The sequence below is a fragment of the Thalassophryne amazonica genome, chromosome 21, assembly GCF_902500255.1.
Source record: "Thalassophryne amazonica chromosome 21, fThaAma1.1, whole genome shotgun sequence".
Classification (NCBI taxonomy): Eukaryota; Metazoa; Chordata; class Actinopteri; order Batrachoidiformes; family Batrachoididae; genus Thalassophryne; species Thalassophryne amazonica.
In genome coordinates, this window is record NC_047123.1 from 29,988,705 (window position 1) to 30,010,832 (window position 22,128).

General features: G+C 40.3%; 2 protein-coding genes across 5 annotated transcripts; one reads left to right on the forward strand and one right to left on the reverse strand.

The window, feature by feature from the left end:
* Nucleotides 1-144: 144 nt before the first annotated feature.
* actr10 (actin related protein 10) lies at nucleotides 145-21,814 on the forward strand. Of its 2 annotated transcripts, XM_034162406.1 has the most exons (14): nucleotides 145-156; nucleotides 13,838-13,939; nucleotides 15,271-15,343; nucleotides 15,426-15,508; nucleotides 15,649-15,757; nucleotides 16,550-16,657; nucleotides 16,762-16,829; nucleotides 16,952-17,031; nucleotides 17,459-17,494; nucleotides 18,183-18,262; nucleotides 18,407-18,480; nucleotides 19,121-19,202; nucleotides 20,056-20,257; nucleotides 20,388-21,814. In XM_034162406.1, exons 2-14 carry the CDS (start codon nucleotides 13,863-13,865, stop codon nucleotides 20,567-20,569), a joined length of 1,254 nt encoding a protein of 417 aa, XP_034018297.1. In that variant the 5' UTR covers nucleotides 145-156; nucleotides 13,838-13,862; the 3' UTR covers nucleotides 20,570-21,814. The 2 variants fall into 2 exon arrangements, with proteins under 2 accessions (XP_034018297.1, XP_034018296.1); XM_034162405.1 differs by lacking the exon at nucleotides 145-156 and having other exon boundaries at nucleotides 13,727-13,939.
* Nucleotides 3,812-12,283, reverse strand: LOC117503201 (armadillo-like helical domain-containing protein 4). 3 transcript variants are annotated; one of them, XM_034162404.1, is made up of 9 exons: nucleotides 12,069-12,280; nucleotides 10,420-11,091; nucleotides 10,171-10,308; nucleotides 8,021-8,389; nucleotides 6,436-6,579; nucleotides 5,151-5,309; nucleotides 4,954-4,985; nucleotides 4,247-4,396; nucleotides 3,812-4,115 (listed from the first exon to the last, which is right to left on the reverse strand). In XM_034162404.1, the coding sequence occupies exons 2-9, from the start codon at nucleotides 10,658-10,660 to the stop codon at nucleotides 4,041-4,043; spliced, it is 1,308 nt and encodes a 435-aa protein (XP_034018295.1). In that variant the 5' UTR covers nucleotides 10,661-11,091; nucleotides 12,069-12,280; the 3' UTR covers nucleotides 3,812-4,040. The 3 variants fall into 3 exon arrangements, with proteins under 3 accessions (XP_034018295.1, XP_034018294.1, XP_034018293.1); XM_034162403.1 differs by having other exon boundaries at nucleotides 4,262-4,396; nucleotides 10,171-11,091; nucleotides 12,069-12,283; XM_034162402.1 differs by having other exon boundaries at nucleotides 10,171-11,091.
* Nucleotides 21,815-22,128: the final 314 nt, after the last annotated feature.

The following is a 22,128-nucleotide window of genomic DNA, read 5'->3' on the forward strand; positions in this document are numbered from 1 at the left end:
GTGCATTTGGAACAATGGATCATATTGCTTTGTTTTTCAAATCTATGTACAAACTGTTCATTTCTTCCAATATGTTGAGATCATTTTTTTTTTTTTTTAATCTGGATCATATGTGATGGGATAATTTGTTGATTATATTTTTATTATTTTTTTCCTGTGTTGAGCCCATTGAGAGGTGTAAGTAGAATGATTAGTGTTTCATAATGGACACCCCAAAACTTCCAAATGCCAACTTTTTTTTTTTTTTTTTTGGTCACTCACTTGACTCTGTTTAGATTGTGGTTATGGCTGCGTTCCACCATGTGGCGTCCCGGGTTAGTCACTTATCTGTCCCTTTTTGGTTGCGTCTTTGTTTTGGACATGCAGTTCTGGTGTTTTTGTTGACACACTGATTACTGATCACGCTCTTCAAACCAGCTGTCAGTCTGAGGAGGTGTTCCCCAGCCAGTCAGATTTGGACAGAAGGGTCTTTTGTCGTCATCTTTCCGTTTGATTCTCAGGCAGTACTACAAGGTTTACGGGCATTAAAATCCGCCGCAGTGAGCCGAAGGGCTCCGGCTAATTCACAGACTGAAGGGCTCCGTCTTCAATACCGGTTTGTAGTTGCATATTTTCAGCCAGTTCCCTCTCTGCATTTTGTTTGATGTGGACTTATGAAGGTTCGACGTGCCGGTTCAGTATTCACTGATATCTGAATCATCCTGGACGCGCGCTCGCAGCTTTCAGGTGTGTTACACAAACAGTCCAGCTCCTGTCCTCAGCCTGGGGGTGACATTTGCCATTTGTGAGATTGAGTTAGAACTTTTCCCTCTGAAACCAGTTTACCAGTCAGATCATTTGACTTAGCCTTCATGCTGCAGCCACACCCTCTGGTCCCCGCAGCCAATCACAGGGGCTTCTTGCAATATTTGAGGTGACCAGCACCGCCTCGGTGAAGTGTGCAGAGAAAGGTTTTCTTTTTGTTTGCATGTCAGACTTCTGTGTCCTTGTTGCTCCTTCCTGTCCCCTCTTTTAATTTTGATCTGGAAATGTCCGATAGCTTTTATTTAATGTGGGGGAAAAGAACACAGAAATAAATTATTTGATTTTGTTTTTCTTTAGTTTGTTCCTTTTTTTAACGCTGTAAAGTGGACTGAATTTTTTTCTTACAAAATATCACTTCCAGTTTGTTCAGTATGGCTATATCATAATGAAAAGTCACAATCGGAGATGTGTCTGAAAGAAGTGTTTATTTGATCACACGGTTTGTATTTCATATCTACATGAAGAGACAACAAAGTGTCTACTATTTTAAACGACACACGTCCTACATCTGTATTATTACATATACACAGGCAGCTCCATATTTAGCACATCAGATGGTTCATGAAGGTACAGAAAATATATTTTTCTTTAAACAAAACGAACAGTCTTTCAAATATGTTTGGCATCTTTTTTCTGTCTCTGACCTGCACACAAGGAGGTTCTGTGAAATCTCGATTTTCTCTTCAAGGATTATACACAAATCTCATGCTCCCGTTCATTCAGTATATCTGAGCTGCGTGAAGCCAAACCGCAAACCAACATTAAACCGGTAAAGACCAAACGCGTTTCTTTCCCAATATCCAAACAGGTCAGCATTTGTGCTTTTTTTGCCAGAAAACAACACGTCACTTAGTCAGCCCAAGTCCCGTGGACGAATAAGCCACTGTGATTGGCACAATGCACAGAAACATTCTGCAAATGACAGTAAAACTGTACATTATAATGTTTTTGCTACATACTTTGTGTCACACAATAACAAGTGACTGAAACAAAAATGCATTTCTGCTGTATTCAGATTTAAACCAAGATTTAATGCAGACGAGTCACTGTGATTGTTGCAGAATTTCTGGAATTATTTAAACATCAAGAGATAGAGGTTTCTTGGGAATTACCGGGTTTCCAGATGTTGCGGTGGACCGCTACTTATACCGGGCGTTATACCGAGCTGTTGACAACTGACAGTATAAAAAAAAAACTAGAAGGTTAGCTGTAAGAAGGCGATGAAACGCAGGGTATTATGCACACAGTCTGAAGGGGTGATCAAATTTTCGCCAACCCTGGCAGGAAAAACAGAAGTAACAGTTTTGGTTTTTCAACTAACTGTCACTGAGACTCAGTTGTGAATTCAATACAGAAAAATCAGGAGTTTGTCATTCATAATAATTAAAGTAACTATTTATGTAGGACTTTCACAGGAATCAAAGCACAAAACAAAATAAACTCCAATAGTAAAAAGAATAAATACCAATAATATGAAGTACACTTCAACATTGCATAAAAATCCCAAGTTCATGAGCTGACTACAGAAAAAGGGTGCGACTCGTGGGTTTTTCCCTATACTCTGGAAAATGTTAACTGTTGAAGCAGATTGTTAAAATATAGTAATAATTTACAGGATATCTCCACAACCGTTTGGATCCAAAACTGATAATTAGCTAATAATTTGTAATTACCATTGTATAAATAATGTCAAAAACATCTCATTCAATGACATGATGATAATCTGAAAAACATGCAGGATATGAGTCACCTCACAAAGTGCTGTACAACAATGCAACAAGATGAGCAACTAAAACAACATACCAAAATGGCATAAATGTGGAAATGGACTTAGGCTGTCTGCACATGCACCAGTATGTCTGAAAACAGATTCTCCATCTTTGGCTTAAATAAGTAAAATCTCACCCACAGCACAACTTAAAAGTTTCAGTCCATGTGAAAATGCAATGTAAAGTGCTGTTATGAGTAGAACTTTTTAAAGCAAGGACCACTTAACTAATAAAAATAAGTACAAACAAATCTTGCACACCACCTAAGTCCCCAAATATTAAAAAAAAAACCAATATGCTTGTTGGACTCCCAACAATATATTAAAATAGTATTATTCTCTATTACATTTGAATAAAATAGATTAATTTAACTTTATTTTATCAATATACTCAAGCACCACTAGGGGTCACTCCCAGACCACTTTTTAAGAAAGGCCGCCGTATAATCATGTTGGCCATTCACAACCCTGGGAATAAAGCTCCAAAACTTTGTTTCCTTGTCTACATAAATACTAAAACTGTTTCCAAGAAGTTTCACCATATAAGTAGTTTTCCAAAATTCCCACTTTCTGTGACTTAAAATGCAGTTTGTGTGTAGAAAAAAGGCCAAAACACAGAGGGGGGGGAAAGCTACGTATTCGAAATACCAATGTACGTGTGGATGCTGCCTTAAAATAGGCCTCAAGATACCATGATTTTCAAATTGAGTCATAGAAGATACCAAATTAAAGTAAAGGGAGGGGGGGGGAAAAATAATATTTTTAGTTTGAATGTGAGAGACGTGTGATCTTGACAATTTCCACACAAGTGATGGATGCTAATGTTTAGCATGTTTGCACATGCTAATGCTAACAACTGTTGACATCTATCAACTTGAAAGCTTTTAGAAAGTTATTTAATTATTATTTAAGAAAGTCAGTGGTTAGAGGTTTCCTTATGTAGGTCTGGCAGTAGACAAACGCGCAGTGTAGGCATGATCACGCGTTGTAGAAACAGCCATACGCTTAGCATCTGGAAATCCGATAACTCCCAGAGCACTTTAATCTCTGTGTTAAGGAATATTATGTACACACACATACACACGTCGAGACCCTACATGTACAACATATTTACAGGTTTTATGTAACATCTCAATTCAACAGCCCTTTTAATGCAAAACAGACGACATGTTAGCTCATAGTTAACCTCCAATCCCCCAAATTAACGGTGATGCCTTCAGGATGCCACCGTATAGTTGGATTTTTTTGTTGTTTTTTTAATGCATGTCAAAGTGCGTTATTCCAGCTGTGTCAGCGTTCAGGAAAGTGCTCAAATCGGTACCTTTAGAGCAGGAATTAGTTCACAGCTGACTTCGGTGCAGCCTGTGCAAATTGTGCTCTATAGTCGGCTCCAATTGGTGCATCATGAGTCATCGCCAAACAGCCCAGAGAGGTTGCAGACGCGGTAGTCATGGCGATGGTGGGCTCATCAGAACTCATCCTCGGAGCTGTCGGCCAGCAGCATGGCCTGATCCTGACAATTTACGCCGGGTTCTCGAGGTTGCTGAAAGTGGGGGGGGCAAAAAATTAGAACCAAAGCTTTGGTTTTAACTGGCTGAATGCATTAGTCTAGTTCTCAGTTTACGCATCCAACATCCACACTGAACAAAGAGATGAGTAAAGTAGATGATTGACCTCTGGCTGCCTGACCTTCCTCCTCTGGTGTTTGAAGCTGTTCCTCCGTTTGCGATGGATCATCCTGATGCTGTAGAGGGCGCCTACGATGAGCAGCGCCCCCGTGATGCCAATGCCAACTGGGGCCAACATTCCCGAAACGTAGCCCGCCTGCAGACGAATGGGAAAGGTCAAAGAGGAAAACCGACAAAATCGTGCAGTAACCACGACAAACTGCTTTTAAAAAACAATTGCGCTCAGGAAAACGCTGTGCAAATATTTTGCTGTTCAATATAAACTTTGAATCCTCTCTGGCCCTGTGAGTTGCGGCGATATAGCAGAAAATGTGTTTTTTTCCACAATGTTTTTGTTGACCTTTTAGCTGGTCCTCTCAAAAAAAAAAATTACCATTTCAAGATATTGACCTAAGTAATATTCACACAAAATTTATTAAAAAAAAATGAATCAATCAAGCTCGCATACACACAGGACAAATCACACCTTATTTAATGTATTTTTACATCAGACCAGACTCTGGTTATGAAGTCCTGCATCATTTCCGAAGTATAAGGAAATCCTCTATTTATGACAGCAAATATTTACAACAGGATTTGTTTAATCGATTTAATAATTTTTTAGATTTTAGAAATTCAATGTGAGGCCAAAGTGTGCTTCTGGAGGATGATCAGTGAGAGATACCGATTACGGCCAGCAGGTGGCAGTCTTACCTTCTCTTTGATCAGCTCCACCCAGCTCCTCACTGCCAAAACAGAAAAAGCCACATTATCACCATATAATGCCTCAGTCAGGCCTCCTCAGCAGCTCAGATGCTTGCACATTTTCTGCACTGCTGCAGATGACCTTTAAGAACTCAGGAAGCCGGTAATCAGCGATTTTTCTTGAAAGTGCGTCAGTGTTGACTTACTCAGGCCCGGGTTTCTCTGAACCCACACGGGCGGTGGAGGGATGAGGCTGTACGGAGGCTGCGTTGAGGATGGTTTGGGTGTTTCTGTCAGATCTTCTTCGCTCTCTTCTTCCAGTGACTCCTCTGAGTTCTCGTCCTCCTCGTCCTCGTCTGGCTCCTCTGCGCAAAAATGAATGAAAATCATCCGGGGTCTTAGGTGATTGGAAACCAAAAGGGAGGGAATGCAAGCAGAGGGTGCATTCCTCCACCAGGGCCAAATGACCTCATCACACACGTTAACACTGATGGTGAAGATTTGCTGCCAAATGTGTTATGTTTTTGTGTATCTCTAAGATTTTTAAAAGAAAAAAAAAAAAAGTCACCAACCGATTTTCATGAAATTTGGTCAAGAGATGCTTAGAAATAGATTTTACAAAAATTTGGAGCTTCTCTGGACAAAGGGTCCAATCCAGACAGTTTTCTGTAGAATCCATAACTGTTCCAAAGGCCCACAAACCACTTTATTTATGGGTGGATGTGGGTAACCTGTCTAGCTAATCCTTTTACATGTGTAGCAGCTTAAGGTTAATTATAAATAAATGGGACCTGATCCTGAACGCTTATTTGTAATCAAGCTCCAGACCTTTGATCCTGACTGCTGAATTTTGATCCTAATTGTTCACCTTTGTTTCTTTGATAGTAGCCTGTGATCCTAATCTTTGATCATGACCACTCATCTTTGATCAGGTTCCAGACCTTTGATCCTGACTGCTGAGCTTAGATCATGGTTGTGACCGTGATCATTATCACTTATCTTTATTTCTGAGTGCTGACCTGTGGTGCTGGTCTTTGTCTTTGATCAGGACCACTCATCTTTGATCAAGTCAGGAACCTTTGATTGTGATTGTTAAATTTTAATGGAGATTGTGATTTTGATTGGGATTGCTTCTTTTTGTTTCTGATTGTTGATCTGTGATCCTGATCTTTGATTATGATCACTCATCTTTGATCAAGTTCTCTACCTTTGATTCTGATTGCTTATCTTTGATCAGGATTGTGACATTGATCCTGATTGCTCACCTTTGTTTCTGATTGGTGAATGGTGACTTGTGACTCTGTTTATTGTCTTTGTTCTTGATCATTCATATTTGATCCTGAGCTCTCATCTTTGACCAAGCTTCATAAAAACCAGTTCACATATTTTTGAGTAATCCTGGTGACAGAACCTCATTGGTGGAGGTAGGAATGAAATAACTGAATGAGAGAGAATTTCATTTTCATTCCTGAGTAACAAAACCTTTCTTACCATCAGATTCCACCTCCACAAACCCTGATCTGGATTTGTGTGCAGAATGGTGGTATGTCTGGTCTGTTGTCATTGCTTGTTGGCTGGATGACAGGGTACCACTGGTGGACAGGCCTGCTTCAACATTTGGTGTCCTCACCACACCTAAATAGGAAGTAGTGTCAGTTTTCACGTGTACATTTGAAAACGTGAGAGCTGACGTGTACAAGTCATTGAATGTCCACTTGAGTCTATATATGTTTGGGCATTTGTGGAGTTGTTCTTAAAGGGGGCCTCTTAATTTTTCAACCTGGACTGTATTTTAAGATTTTGGGTTCGTCTTGTCACTCTGGATAGAAATGATTTTGAAAGGTCCTGAAGTGATTTTGTTGATTGTCAATAATGGGCTGGTTCCCGTCATAAGCTAAATGAGGATGAGGAGCAGGCTAAGGTAAGCAGCTAATTATATAATTGGCCATTGTGAAGAGTTTCTTTACATTTTCAGGTAAACGTGTACACATTTACCTACTTCTAATAACATTTTCACCTGTTTGGTGACACCATGAAGCAGTTTACCGTGGGCGGTTTTAGCTTGCCCCACACAAATGCAGTGTTTAGCTGTTTAGCCCATGACCATGATGGCTTTCAAAATCAGTGCTGGACTGGTTAAATTCTTTTTGTCCCACATGAAGAGACAAGATCAAATATATCTTTAAGTAAACCACGTCTGAAGAAATTCTGGAGTTTTCATTTTGTCTATCCATAACAGATATCTAAAACTTGACTTGTGAGGGAAGCCATTAAGATGCCGATGACAGCTCAATGCTTTTTTTTTTTTTTTTTTTAGCCTGATATGTGTTTTAATAGGTTCCAAGGTGCCAGAATTTTCATGATTAAGAATTCTACCTTTTAAAGTGTCTGCAAGTTGATTTGATGCCTTTAAGTAAACTTATGATTATGCACCTTCACCGCAATGCTTCCAAAAATTTAAATGTGCATTCCTGTTCAATTTCAGAGCCCAAAATGATGTTAATAGAGAAAAAAAGCAGTAGCAATCTATACTGAATGATCTGCCTTGAGAATTGTAATTAAAGGGGTGCTATTTATACATTTTCAGTAAACTAATATAGGCCATAAGAGACACACTTTAGAGTTTGTCACCAAATAAAATCTAGAGACTGAGTTTTTGCATCATAAAAAAATAACGTTTACAGGTTTCTAACACATGATCTATTGCTTTAAATAGAAAAGAGCCCCCTTTCCCCCACCCCATTAAGGAGGTGGATCAGGAGAATGTAATGTGAAGAGTGCTGAGTGGGTATATCGCACTGAGCAGCTTGGTGGGCGTGTCCCACTGAGCAAACTGTACTCCAAGTATGGTCTTTTGTGACATATGTCACAGAAACCTCAAACGAGCTGTTTCAAACTCCATGTTTGCCTTTAGCAGGAGCATTCCTGCATGTGTGGATGTAGAATTCTAGGACTTTCAGGATGTTTAACATTAAACATATTTTTCAGTTAAAAGTAAATAACCTGATTTTGCATAACAGGACCCCTTTAAAGTACAAATGGACACTATGTGGACACTGAAGTCCTGTCTCATCACCTTCTGGGTTGGTCCCAGCCCGACGCTGAGAAGCAGACAGACCTGACGGGCTGATTGGCTCGAGGAGCTCAGCACCTGATGTCTGCCAAGTCGACGTCCAGTCTGGTATCAGCATGGGCGGAGCATGTGAGGGTCCATCACTGTCTGTCTCCACGGTGACCAGCTGGTCAAGGTCCACCTCTGACAGAGGCATTCCTCTGGTTGCCATGGCAGCAGGAGGCTGAGCGCTGCCGGGTGCCCGGGCGACCGCCGGAGCAGCCACCCCCTCCTGTGTGATATCGTCAAAAGGCTCGAAGATGAGAGGAAGAGCCTCTGATGACATGGTGCCCTCTGTGGCCTCATCCTGGGACAGCGGCATCACAGTGTCTGCTGCAAAAAAAAACACACACACAAAATATTCTTACAGTTTATCTTCACTCAAATTCACGTAAAACTGCTGCCAGCATAAAGATGTGAAATGCAGAAGATCTATTGCAGAATTTATTCAAGTAAGGTGCAATTTTTCACATGTTCAAAACAAGAGAAGCTGCCACAGAATTCTCTCAGGATTAAAAAAAAAAAAAAAAGGCTTATCAAGACTGCAATCATTTTACATAACACCGTTTTGGGAACTGAGTTGTGTCAGTTTCAGAAGAAGATTTATCAAAAGAGACAATCCCACTCTGGATGCCAGGACACAGACCGGCTCATTTAATCTGCTTCCCTCTCCTGCCTCGTGGGATAATAACCTGCTTTGTTCTGTCTGGAGGTGAAGATGCAGATTTGGGGATGGAAGTCTCCAAAGATATGTGTGTGTGTGTGTGTGTGTGTGTGTGTGTGTGTGTGAGATGCACCCTGCCATCAGTCTTTGCTGGCAGCCCTGTTGCTTCTTTTTTTTTTTTTTTTATCCAGGTTTGAGTCAGAAATAGAAAGTAATTAGACTGCCATGGGTCCCAGCTGGGTTTCAAAGTGGAGCGTGGAAATATAGGCGCGCCTTTGCCAACCATCAAAGATGACATTTTCAAATAAACCACCTGAAACCCAGAAATACAGATGGCAGAAACCAGGAAACTGAACCGTACAACACAATTGCTTCACGAGACAATTTAGGATGTACAAATGTGTGAAACACTCAATGAAATAAGATCAAATGTGCTCAAAGATCAGCTGATCACAGGAGCGTATGCCTCGGTGACAAAACCAACAACTGCTTCAGACAATGAAACAAAGTCTAATTACCAAATGAGCAGACTGACTTCCACAAATTCCCCAATCAGTAAATGAAATATTTCACTGTTTCAATTGTTAATGGTGTCTTTGTGGCAACAGATTGTTTAGGAATGCTCAAAATAGACTTTCTTTTAAAGATTATATGCGTGTGAACCAAATTATTCATAAAACTGTTCACTTTTTAAAGACTCAAAACAGTACAAAGTGGAACAACTATTTCAAAATGTAATTTACAAAAAACACAAAAGTGTTTGCATCATAAAATTGTTTTGTTTGTTTGCGACAAATAATTAAATGAAACAATTGCTTTGGAAAAGGATTTGTTTAAAAACATTTTATACAACACAAGAATCAGCACGCAAAAAGTCCAAAAAATAGTTAATTGTTTCGAATCAGCCACAATAAATGAAACAATTGCTTTGGAAAACAATTCATTGTTTTAAAGCTTTTGAAGCAAAATGAAACAAATGCATGCTAAAGAGATTCAGTTTTCAAAATAGTAAATAAAAGTTACTTTTAAAATTATTCACTGTTTCAAAACACTTGAAACAATACTGTGTGCCTTGTGCAATTATGGTTTTGTGAAATGTTTGAAACAATAATTGCTTTGTGAAGTGTTGCATTGTTTTCAAGTGCTTGAAAACCAAACCAAAGCTCTTGCAAAATACATGCAAAGCAGTAAATGAAACACTTCAGAAACTGAAGCATGAAATGACACAGATGTCTCAAAGTTTTTCTTTAAACACTCAAAACACAAAACGAAACAATTACATTTTAAAATGAATCGGTGCTTTGACAAGAGAGAAGCACGAAATCAAACATTTTGTTCATGAACACATGAAGTAAAATTTTGGATGCATCTAGTGGAAGGTGTGTTACCAACAACTGTTTCAGTGATTTGCTTTGTAACTTATCCTTTTGAGGACTTATTTTAGACTTACCGTTGCTGGCTCTTGCTGCCTCAGTCCACAGGTTTTCTGGTCCGTCTTCTCTCGGCATCAGGTTTGGTCCAATATCAGGCAGCAGGGAGTCCGGCAACATGGTTGTGGTCACGCCCTTGTGGCCCCACATGGACAAAGCTGTGGAGAAAGACGAGGGAGGCGCGATGCCAAGGGAGGTCAGCCTTTGTATGTGCGCTGAAGGTTCCGTGAGGGGTGGTGTCCTGTCGGTTTTGGGGTCAGAACCCTCACCATCAGGCGATATTGTTTGGCCATCATCCTCTTGGTTGCCCATTTGTGTCTCCTTTGGAGGTTCTTGTACCTCTGAGGAAGTCTTCTGCTGTGATGGAGCTGTGGAGGAGCAAGGAAATGCACGTGGGGTCAGTCTTTGGGTCATGTCCTGATCACCTCTCAATGTTGGTATTGGCTCATCTGTGAACGAATCAGCAGACAGAACTGAAGCTTCCTCTGGCTGTCTTTGAGCATCTGCCATCTCAGATCTCCCCCCAACAGCAGCCTTGCCCTTTTCCTCGCTCCTTCTGTTCCACACCTCACCGTCGGCCTCGCTCGTCCCAGATCTTGCATCACGGCTGTCCCCAATTTCCACCTGCGTCACCAGATGTATCCCCTTAGGTCTTGTTTTCCATCCATTTGGGTCAGCTCCTCCCTCTGCACCTATATTCCACGTCAACCAGTCGTAAGTCTGGACGACCCGAACACAGACTCATCTGAAGGTTTGGACTTCACCACCGCGTCAGGTCTCGACCCTGTAGGTGTCACGGTGCTGACACATGGCCCATCACACTTGCTGTCCTGTGTGGGGGTGAAACTTGGGACTGGAGTTCCCCAGACACAGAGGCAGGCGGCAGCCAGAAGGAGGCGATGGAACGTCTCAAGCATCAACATCTCTGTCTGTCTCAGTCCCTGATGAAGTGACACAAAACGTAGAGTTTGCAGATCTGGTGCTTTGGCACCACTTTAGGTACAGTTTGTGTCTTTAGTACTAATCTATAAGCAAGAAACATTTTTTGATTGATCGGGGGCATCAACATTCACTAAATTAAAAAAAAAAAAAAATCCAAATTATGACCCCTTTAAAATGAAGACTGAAACGTGCAGAAACGTGGAATCAAACAGAATCCATCTGAGAACTGCTTGCCACATTTTGGCATAAAAAAAAAAAAACACATGATAACCAGACAAATGTATGTTTATTCTCATGCTTTATAGGTCATATCTTTTAAAAAGGTCTGAATCTTTTCATTTTCATGGCTGAGACTTCTGATCGGTTTTGATCAGAGCCGAAATAAGGGGACAAGCGCAGCAATCCTGACCCCCCCCCCGCAGTTTCTATAAATAGAACGGTTTCCTACACGACCCTCGCAGACGGACACTGCGTTTTTAACCTGCATAATCCTAAATATTCCCAACGTAAATTTTGATTTCATACACTCCAAACTTTGCGCATGGCGCATTTGCGTCTTTCGTTAATTTCGCGCACTGTGTGTGTGTGTGTGTGTGTGTGTGTGTGTGTGTGTGTGTGTGTGTGTGTGTGTGTGTGTGTGTGTGTGTGTGTGTGTGTGAGGAGCAAATTTCATCGATGCACGGTCCATAAAATGACACAGTAACGGCCGTGCACTTCCCTGCCTGCGCATCTCTCCGTGATAACGCACTTGACCACCAACTGGCAACGCTCCGGTGTCTATGGGAGCGCAAAACAAACGCACACTGCGGTGGTGCATGTCGTTTCACCAAACACGCGGAAATTGCAGAGGATAATCATATAGCTGCACAAATCCTGAATGCATCTCGAAAAAAATGAATAAAAAAAATCATGCACCACCTAATTCTCGCAGGGCAATCTGCACAATAAAGTCGCATTTAAAAACACTGTATTTTACCTTTGGGAGCTCATGACCGATGCCGTTGTGGATTCTGTTCTTGCAGAGCGCAACAGTTAAAATGCAATTCCTACCAAGAGAAATTGTGGGCAGGCTGGTGTGGAAATCAAGCTGAAGGAGAGGCTTGTTGTTGTGCAGCGCAACGTCACTGTGCGCGCTGTGGGCGTTCCAGGCTTCTGGAGTGCGTAAAAGCCGCAAATCTGCAAGAATAATCGACACAGAGCACCGATTTGGATAAATCTAGCTTTATTCATTTAGAGAAAATCTTTCCCATTTTTAATTTTTTTTATTCAACAATATCTTATTGTGTGACCTTCCCTTCTGATGTTTCCAACGGGTGCTGAAGGACAGCTCCTCTCAATCTAAAAAACAATACAAAACAAAAAGAAAATCGCACACAACATAATCTGTTCACGAGCTGAACATTTTGTTTGCTTGAAATACATCAAGACACAAATTATATGATATGAAAACAATGTGGAACAAACGACACCCGCCCCCCTCCCACCTCAAAATAAATAAGAAATAAAGAAATTAAATTAAATTAAAAAAAAATCACAATTACTGCTTTGGCTTTTAAGACAGCCTGACAAATTTAAGGCATCATGAACTTCACTGAAAAACAATATTCTCTATGAAGTTGCTTTCAACTTTCGCCTGATAGATCCGCTTTTCAGGATGGATCCTTCTCATGCACCAGTTTTTTTTTTTAATATTCACCACAAATTTTCAGTCAGAATGAGATCTGGACATTTCTCTGACAGATGCACTCAGCTTATTTGCCCTTTTTTGGCAGAAAAGGCTTGAAGCTCCAGTGTACAGAATTTATGGGTGTGTGGTGCACATTCAACACATAATGGACATAATTCACCATACCGAGTGTGTTTCCTGTTTGGTATGTGGTAACATGCCCAGATGTGCGAAGCACAGACCAAAGTGTTGCTCCTAGTGGTAAGAGTGTGTTCCCTGTTCTGCAGGTGTTAACACACCGAGATGTGCATGTTGATGTTTCCTCTCTAGCCCCCTGTTTGGGTAATTGACAATGTGTATTCCTGCTGTGCATATGGTAAACGGTCTCAGTCCCCTGTGGTGCTTTTCCCGCCAGAATTCCTGTTAACGGGCGGGCCAAGCTGTTATATAAGGTCTATGAATTGTGTGAAAAGGGGAGAAATAAAGTGGCACCCTGATGCGTTGTCAAAATGGGAAATTGTTGCTCCTTCTTTCAGCTATCGCAGTTTCCACAGGTGTGTTTTGAAGTGCATCCAGAAGAGTGAAGCAAAAAGAAGTGGAATCATTGGTTACTCCCTGATACACAATCTACTGGTTGCAAGTACAGGCAAACCAGTTTGAGAAATGGAGGATCACATACTGTTCTAATCACAAGAGATGGCAAGGGAGCATGCATCTTTGTTGTAAATGAAACTAAAAAAAAAAAAAAAAAAAAAAATCATGTCCGGGGGTCAACATACTGCAATCTGCAGCCCGACAACTAGATGCCACTAAATCCTACACACTGTAGCTTTAAAACACTTTGATCTGTAGAAAGATGCATTATTACCCGGACAAATTACTTCATCATCACCAAAATAATTTTCAGTCGATGGAATAAGAAAAGTCCAAAATGTCACTGAACGCCTCTTCTTTGTCACAATTTTATTCAGGCAGATCTCGGTGACGTCATCGAGTTTGTCAAGCCCCCTTCCTGCCCATCGGAAGGGAAGCGAAGAACAGAAAACCTTTGAGTTTATATAAATAAAACCGATTTTTAGACAATAATTTCGCAAGTTCAGTAAAATGCCACTGTTTGACGGGCTGGGAAGCGGAGGAGAGAAGACTGCGGTTGTTATTGATTTGGGAGCAGCGTACACAAAGTGAGTAGCAGTTAGCATTAGATGCTATCGTGCTGTCAAATCAGAATTATGTCCTTAACCGCAGTATTTGTTAACACTAAAGGTCCAGTTTTAATACAAACCCCCTAATGCTGTAATATATATATATATTATAGTTGTTAGCACACGCTTTAAAATGCAGGCTACCTTCTTCTAGCCACCTAGCTTGAACATTACCATTCACCTAACTAGAAAAGGACTTAAGTAAATGCAAATATTCTCTGTTATTGTTTTTAAGTATTGATGCAGGGTTTTTTTTTTTAAACCAGACATCATCTGGTGTGCTCCAGTTTAAAACCAGTTTTTGTGTTTGCAAGTCTCTCAAAACTGTATGTTGATGAGACTTGATATTTTCATATCAAAATTTATATTATAGCAACAATACCGCGATATAGTGTGATTATGGCTGAAGTATATTTGTCCATCCATTGCATCTGAACATTAACATCTGCCTGATTGCTCCTCTTGGCCTGTCTGTGCAGAACTGTCAGTCGATAGTTCAGTTGTAATGGTATTTTTATTTGCTGCTATAAATTATCGCCGGCTAAGACCTTGCACAAATTTAAAGTGGTGCTTGGCATTGCTTTTATTAACATAGTAAATCTAAACTTTTAGCTTTGTGTAAAATTAAAAACAATCTCAACGACACATCGCAAAGTGATCCACACAAAGAGTAAAGTTAAGACCTTAACATATGATCAAGTACATTTGCAACACCTGTAAGAAACCACACCCTTTTCACAGGAAGAAACATAAAGCAAATGAGACTAAGCGGAGTGGCCATCTGCTACAGGCATGCTATAGGGCCGTTTTTGCCTCCAGAACTCAACCTACGTCCAAGATCTTGCCAATATGGCCTCGTAATTGGCCTTCTCAGCTGTTGTATATCCACTGTGGTGAAGGCCAGCTGAACTCATGCAGCTACGTATGCAGCGAGGTAATTGTTATGCAACAGTTTTGGCTTCAACATAGATTTTTCCTGATTCCCACTCAAGGACTTCAGTTCTTGCTGGACTTTGTCCTTCAAGAAGAAAGCCAATAGTACCTCCTTGTTGGTCCCTTTGTTACCTCTGCTCTTTATTCTGTTTTGTTTTTTCTGCTCTTACTCTTGTTTTGCTCGTTTGGCTTGTCACTTGTTGTCAACTTCATCCCTGTGAGTCACTGACCAGTACCTACCCTGGAACGGGGACTTATCTCACCCCCATAAAGGCCCTCAAAATCAAGATGAACAGATTAGCATTTTTCAGTCATAATCTTGTCTGCATAGTCGCCGCCTTTCTGGCAGCACAGCTGACAGCTTTCTGTTGTTGCAGATGCGGCTTTGCAGGGGAAACGGGGCCAAGATTCATAATTCCAAGCAAAATTCGGAAGGCAGGACAGCAACAGGTGAGAATCTTTATTTGCTGAATGCAAGCATTTAAGTAATGTGTGAAGAAATGTTAACGAAGTGTATGGTTCCAACTTTCAGATGGTCAAAGTGGTTCAGTACAACATCAACACAGAAGAACTGTATGTCATCCTCAAAGAGTTTATCCATATGCTGTACTTCAGGTGAGTCTGTCAACTGTCGTGTGATATTTATATAGCACCTTCAGATTGCAAAATTTCACAGTACATTTGTATTTATCTGCCTTAACCTTGAAAGAGCTTTGACGTAAATGTTCACGTCTCCTGCCATTTGCTGAAATCAGGCACCTGCTGGTGAACCCCCGCGACAGAAGAGTGGTCATCGTCGAGTCCATCCTTTGCCCGTCTCACTTTAGAGAAACGCTTACCAAGGTTTTCTTCAAAAAATTTGAGGTACCACAATCGGGAGCAGTTGTTTCAAAGGAGCAAATGTCACTGACATGATTACAAGGCGAGAATTAATTTGCAATCAACACCAATTGAGTGATTTTTTTTTTATTATTATTATTTTAATTAATCTGTCCATATAGCTCTTTGGCATGAAAATATGAATTTGTTTTCACAGTAAAAATGAATTATAAAAATGACCATTTCTAAGTTTATGCTCCTGCTTAACAAAGTTGGGGGACATGAAGTCTGTCTTCAATCCTGGATGTAGTGAAGACAGTAAGACAGTAAACTTTGCCTTTCTGTTCAATAACTAAAGAACACCTTGTCTGATTGAAACCATTTTTCCATGGTGTGCTGCGGAAGGCTGGAGGATGTATCCTGCTATAAAACCTTCAGGGGCATATGCCACTCTTTGTGTCGGTCTTGTTTTCCACGGTGTGTCTGGGTCGTGTGTTTTATGTCATGGCAGATCTGACAAAAGAAATACAGCATGAGTTGTCATGTGCTGTCCCAGCTGCAGCTGTACACAATTCATCATCTCGTCCCACATACTGCTGAACATGTCCCCCTGCCACAGATGTAATAACCTGATTGGCTATACTCTATAATCCAGATTTCTTTCTGCTTTTGCCTGCATCATGGGAAGTGAAATGGTCCAGAGCTTATTGAAATTTTAAACACTCTTGTGGCATTTTAAACACTCTTTTTAACTTTGTAGACAGTCCTGATAACATGTAAGCTTCAGTTGCTAATGGATTTTTAATGGTCTTACTCTGTGTGTGACGGTTTTCTCAGGTGCCCTCTGTGCTCTTCGCACCGAGTCACCTCATGTCCATCATGACTTTGGGCATCAACTCTGCACTGGTGATGGACTGTGGCTACACAGAGACCCTGGTGCTGCCTGTATCCTTTACTGTTGCCATCACTCAGTGACAGACTTAAAAGAGCACTGCTCTCACATTTTGCTAATATTAAATGTTGCGTTACCACCTTATCATTGGAATCAGGTTTATGAGTGCACTCCTATTCTGCCAGCTTGGGAAGCTTTGCCTTTGGGTGGGAACGCAATTCATAAGTAAGTTGTTGTGACAGGCTTTGCTTATTTAAGCATCATGTTGAGTGGATGTTGATTATCTTTGATATAAAGTAGGTTTTATTTTAAAGTTCCCTAATCGTGAGTCTGTGTGTTTATCGTAGAGAAATGGACGGACTTCTTGTGGAACAGTGTACTGTTGATACAGACACCATGACTGGACAGAGTGTCCCTGCTGTCATTGGTAATTAATGTGAAATGTGTATTTAAATGGACAGAATATACAACATATGATTCACCTTTAAAAACTGTCAGTCTGTTGTAGGTTTATTTCTGTAGGATTTGTTTAGTGTCAAAGAAATTTTGAAATTAAAACTTTCCTCAGTGCCATCTTTTATTATGATCACTAAATAATTTGATACTTTTCTATCACATCACACAAAAATTTAGAATTACGCCCATTCCGACCCAGATTGTTGTGAAGTTACACTAAAACGCACAGAATTGAGTAGTTTGGCCTATTTATACAGCAGAAATACTATTAACACACCTGCTGGATGGTTCATATGTGCAGTAGGAGTTACCTTCCTTTTCTGCTTTGTGCCTCAATGACAAACTTTCATTTTGGTTTCATTACGTTTCCTGACACTTTTTAATTTTGTTTTCCCCAGGAACAGTGACAGAGGAGATTGTTGAGGACATTAAAGGTCAGTTTGTCTAACTCTTGCTTTGTTCTGTGGAGGTATTGAATCTTTTATTTTGAAAACACCACATTTTTAAAGAAAAGAAGAACTTGCCATTTGTGAGTGTTATCCTTGAATCAAACTCAAATTTTGCACTGTATATATGAAGAAGAACAGCACTGACCAACTTTCTGTGAGATACCAAACAGAGTCCTTTAGGCTGTTAATGCAGAACCGTCAGAACCTTGTGATTAGCAACAAGGCTGCACAAGCAACTGGATCAGACTATCTGTCATTATTTTATCTTGTGGTGATTGTGCACGTTAGAAGATGGAAACACAGCCCCAAATAGGTGGTTCACGCAGCCTCACTTGTATCTATCAGAACCCAAAATTTCAGAGGTGAATATTCAGTAGTTTTTTCTAGAAACGATTGACTCCATTAATCCCGTGCTTGACCTGCTAATCACAGGGAATAAAAATTTCATGAGTGTACTACCCCTTGTCCTGAAGATATGCTGATTTAAAGCTATTTGATTTGTATTTTTAGGCTGCAGTCTTATTTGTTGATAGAATGTCAACCGTGAAAGTTTCAGTGGTTGTTGGTATTTTCTCACTGAGGGGAAACAAGGATTTAGAATTCTGTTTCATTTTTCATCGTTATGATTGCTGGCATTGAGGAAATCACTTGCGGTATGTTTGTTTTCCTGCAGTCAGAACGTGCTTCGTCAGCGACATGGATCGAGGTCTCAGTATCCAAAAGGCCAAATTTAACTTGGATGGAGCAGCTGAAGTGAGTCTTTAAATGTCCAGACATGGTGTCTGGTACAAATCTTACACAAATCGTCTTTGGTACCAACAGTCTGACTGTCGTAAGCATTTGCCTTCAGTGAATTATGTCAGTTTTAATGCCGCTTTTTTTTAATGGTTTCTTCAGCGTCCAGCTCCGCCCCCTGATGTTGATTATCCTTTGGATGGGGAAAAAATTCTGCATATCAAAGGCTCAATCAGGTGTATATTTATATTACATGCATCATTATCTTTATGTGCAGACAGATTCTGGTTCTTACTTTTCTGTGTTTGTACAACCTGGAAAGTCTTTGAAATTATGATATCTGCATAGGTTTTTTTTGTGTGTTTTTGCTTTTTTTAAACTGTATGAAAACTGAACCATTTCTACTTTGGCAAACTGCACCATTCTCATGAATTAGACATTTGAAATCAAGTTGTGTTTGGATAAGCTACAAATCGATCTATCTTTGCCTCTTTCCTTCTTTTTGCCATTTCTTTATTATTTTTACTTTTCCGTTTTTCTTTCTTTTCCTCTTTCATTCATCTTTTTCTCTTTCTTCCCTTTTACTTCTTTTACTACCTGTCCTTTGTTTCACTTCTTTTTTTTTCTGTTTCCTTTCTTTGTTTTAAATTCATTTTATTCCATTTCCTCTTTTTCTTTTGAATTTCTATAATTTCTTTTTTCTTTTAATTTTTTATTTATACTTTCTTTTATCTTCCTCCATTTTCCTTGTTTCTTTTGTAATATAGACACCTCTGCTGCTTTGATGTTTCCTCTCTTTGTTCAGAGTCCTTGTTGTTTTTCTGTCTCTTTCGTTTCCGCTTTGTGGTTCAGGATGCTTCTTTCTTTTTAATCCAGGGACTCTGTGATGGAAATCCTGTTTGAGCAGGACAACGAGGAGAAGAGTGTGGCCTCTCTGATACTTGACGCTCTGGTCAAGGTACTCCGCCTCAATTTCAGATGTCGCCAAGATGTTAAAAACAGCAGAAAAGTACTTGAAAACATCAGCCGTTAATAGGAACCCAGACTGCAAAATGTCGCCAACATCGAGCTCCTACTAAACCAAAACAAACGAGCCAAAAATGGTTTGAGTTTAAGCATTGGAGTCTGTAGTTTATTTATTTGATCTCATCCAGTCATGTTGTGTTTTGACCAACTCCACCATCCACGGTGGAAATAAGGAGCCCCAGTCGCTGTGACGGTATTTGTCTTTAGAGAACGCACTAAATTGGACTGCGGCAGTGACAACTCCACAGGCTTAATGCTCCTATTTTGTTATAATCCTTCCGTATCCTTGGCAAGAGAAAAGCAGCATCCAATTCATTGTACAATTAGGCTCATAGTGATGTTGCCATAGCAACAGTCTACTACGACTCTACCACTGAATTGAGAGTGATGTGTTTTTTGTTTTGTTTTTTCATGAGGGCCTCAAATCAGCTCAGGCCAACCTAATTAATCGCAATAGACATAGCAGCAGACGTTGCACCGCTTTAGAATTTCAGTGTAAGAGTGAAATAATTCAAGTTCTGCTGTGCTGCATAGTGTGTGGAAATAATGCAAATGTGGCGTTACAAAAAAAGAAGAACCTGTTAAACTAGCCACAGATGCTTTTAATGTATTTTGAGGTTTTATTTTAAAAATGTGTTGCAGAAACATGTTCTGGAATTGCATATTGCATATGTTGATTATTTCAAATGATGTGTAAATAAATATAGAGAGATTTTGTAATCTGTTTTTAGCAGTTTATCGTGAAACGCGCCTGTTTTCTAATTCAGGGTCTTCAATTCTTTCAGTGCCCCATTGATACACGGAAGGTGCTGTCAGAGAACCTGGTGGTGATCGGCGGCACGGCCATGCTGCCGGGTTTCATGCACCGTCTGCTGGCAGAGATACGCCTCCTGGTGGAGAAACCAAAGTACCGCAACGTGTTGGCCAGCAGGAGCTTCCGCGTTCACACCCCACCCGCCAAGCCCAACTGCACCGCTTGGCTCGGAGGTCAGACATGAGCAGCTCTGAAGCAGATAAAGCGCTGTTTAAACCAGACAGATGCAGATACCATGATTTTAATGAACTTTGGAGCTTAAGATGTTTTCTGTGTGTATCTGTGCTCTGTTCTGCTCTCCAGGCGCCATCTTCGGCGTGCTGCAGGACATCCTGGGCAGCAGGTCGGTGTCCCGAGACTACTACAACCAGACAGGACGGATCCCAGACTGGTGCTGCTTGAGCTCCCCTCCTCCGGAATCTCTTTACGAAGCCGGGAAGACACCGCCTCCACTCATGAAGCGGGCCTTTTCCACAGAGAAGTAGATTGTCCTTTCAGTATGTTCTCCTTCACATGTCAGCATGAATCACTTTAAAGTGACAAGAACACAAAACACAGGATGGGCCGAGTGTCTTTCATCATTTTGGATGTTTCTGATTTTATCAACCATGAAATATTGTATGAACTTTACATATTTTAATACTATTGGTTAGATTTACCAAATACATTTTACCCAGCAACAACAGAGACATCACATTCATAAATGAGTTTCCTTCACATAATATTTCTGCATTGGTTTGATCACACATATTTCAGATATGATCTGTTTAATGACACGAGCTATAAAGCAATAAGAGGCGCTGAGGCCCATTGGTGCCAGCACCTCTCCCTGGATTCTGCAGCACAATACAGATGAGAGTCTGACTCCCCCGGGATGGGACTAGAACCCATTGATGGCTGGATAGAGTGTGAGAATGCACATGAAGGGTCTCATCTAAAGCCACAGGGAGGCAGCGTGACCAAAAATTAACCCAGGTCACTGAGGTTCCATCCCGTTGAGCTGCAGAGATCTTCAGACCAGTAGAAATGCTATCTAAGCCTGATAGGCATAAATCCTACTTATCTTGGGGATGATTAGATGTGATCGTGTGAGTTTCCATAATTCAGTATATCAATCCCTCTCTAAAGGAGGTACTTGTTCCAAATGTGCTTCTTTGTCGCAGAAGCTCAGTGTTGCTTTTTACAAAGTTACGTAATTAGAATGTCGAATGCAGTCCCCCTACAAACCATAGAGCTTATCCACATGTGGTCGTAGGTCAGGAAGAACATGGATTGACTTTTCCACGTCACTGAGACCATCTTTTATTCCTGCAATATACTTGAATGGAATACTGCAAGAGGATGCGTCGCTTTCGGTGCAACTGCGTGGTCTCCCGAAGGTGTATCATTGGTATGCGTTTTGTCATTGTCATTACTTTGTTGTAGAATTAGGCAAAAATCAAACAGAATTGTTTTATGTTTCACAGAAATGTTCAACATGAATGCATAAGTTGTTTTCTCACTGATTCCTCAACAGATTTGTGAGAGGGTGTTTATTTTTCACTGTTATTTATGTGATGACGACAATGCTCATGTAAGCTTTTTGTTTTTGTAATTTAAGTTGCGATTTAAAAAAAAAAAAAAGTCTAAATGGCCTACTACATTCTTTCCAGGTTGCATTTGAATGTGTGCTAATATGTTATAAATTGTCATAAAATTGGAAGTTGTGAATTAAATGTTGCAGTGAAACCAGAGCATCTGAGATGAGAACAGTTCATTGTAGTTTGTTTACGTGCACATTTACAGTGTAAAATCCTCTATCCAGAAGCTTAAACAGAAGAATCTAACTTTCTGCTGTTGATTCTGTAAAAAAGTCAAAAACAATGAATTGCAAAACTTGAATCTACTTTTTACCCCTGAGTGAAATAAATATTGGAGTACTGCTGTACTCACAACACCGCTCTGTTTATCTGGTGTCATTATTATTGCTTTATCTTTTAAAAGAATTTTCAAAAAGAATTATGTTTATATCATTTCCTTGTTCTTTGAGTTCATCTTTTATTTT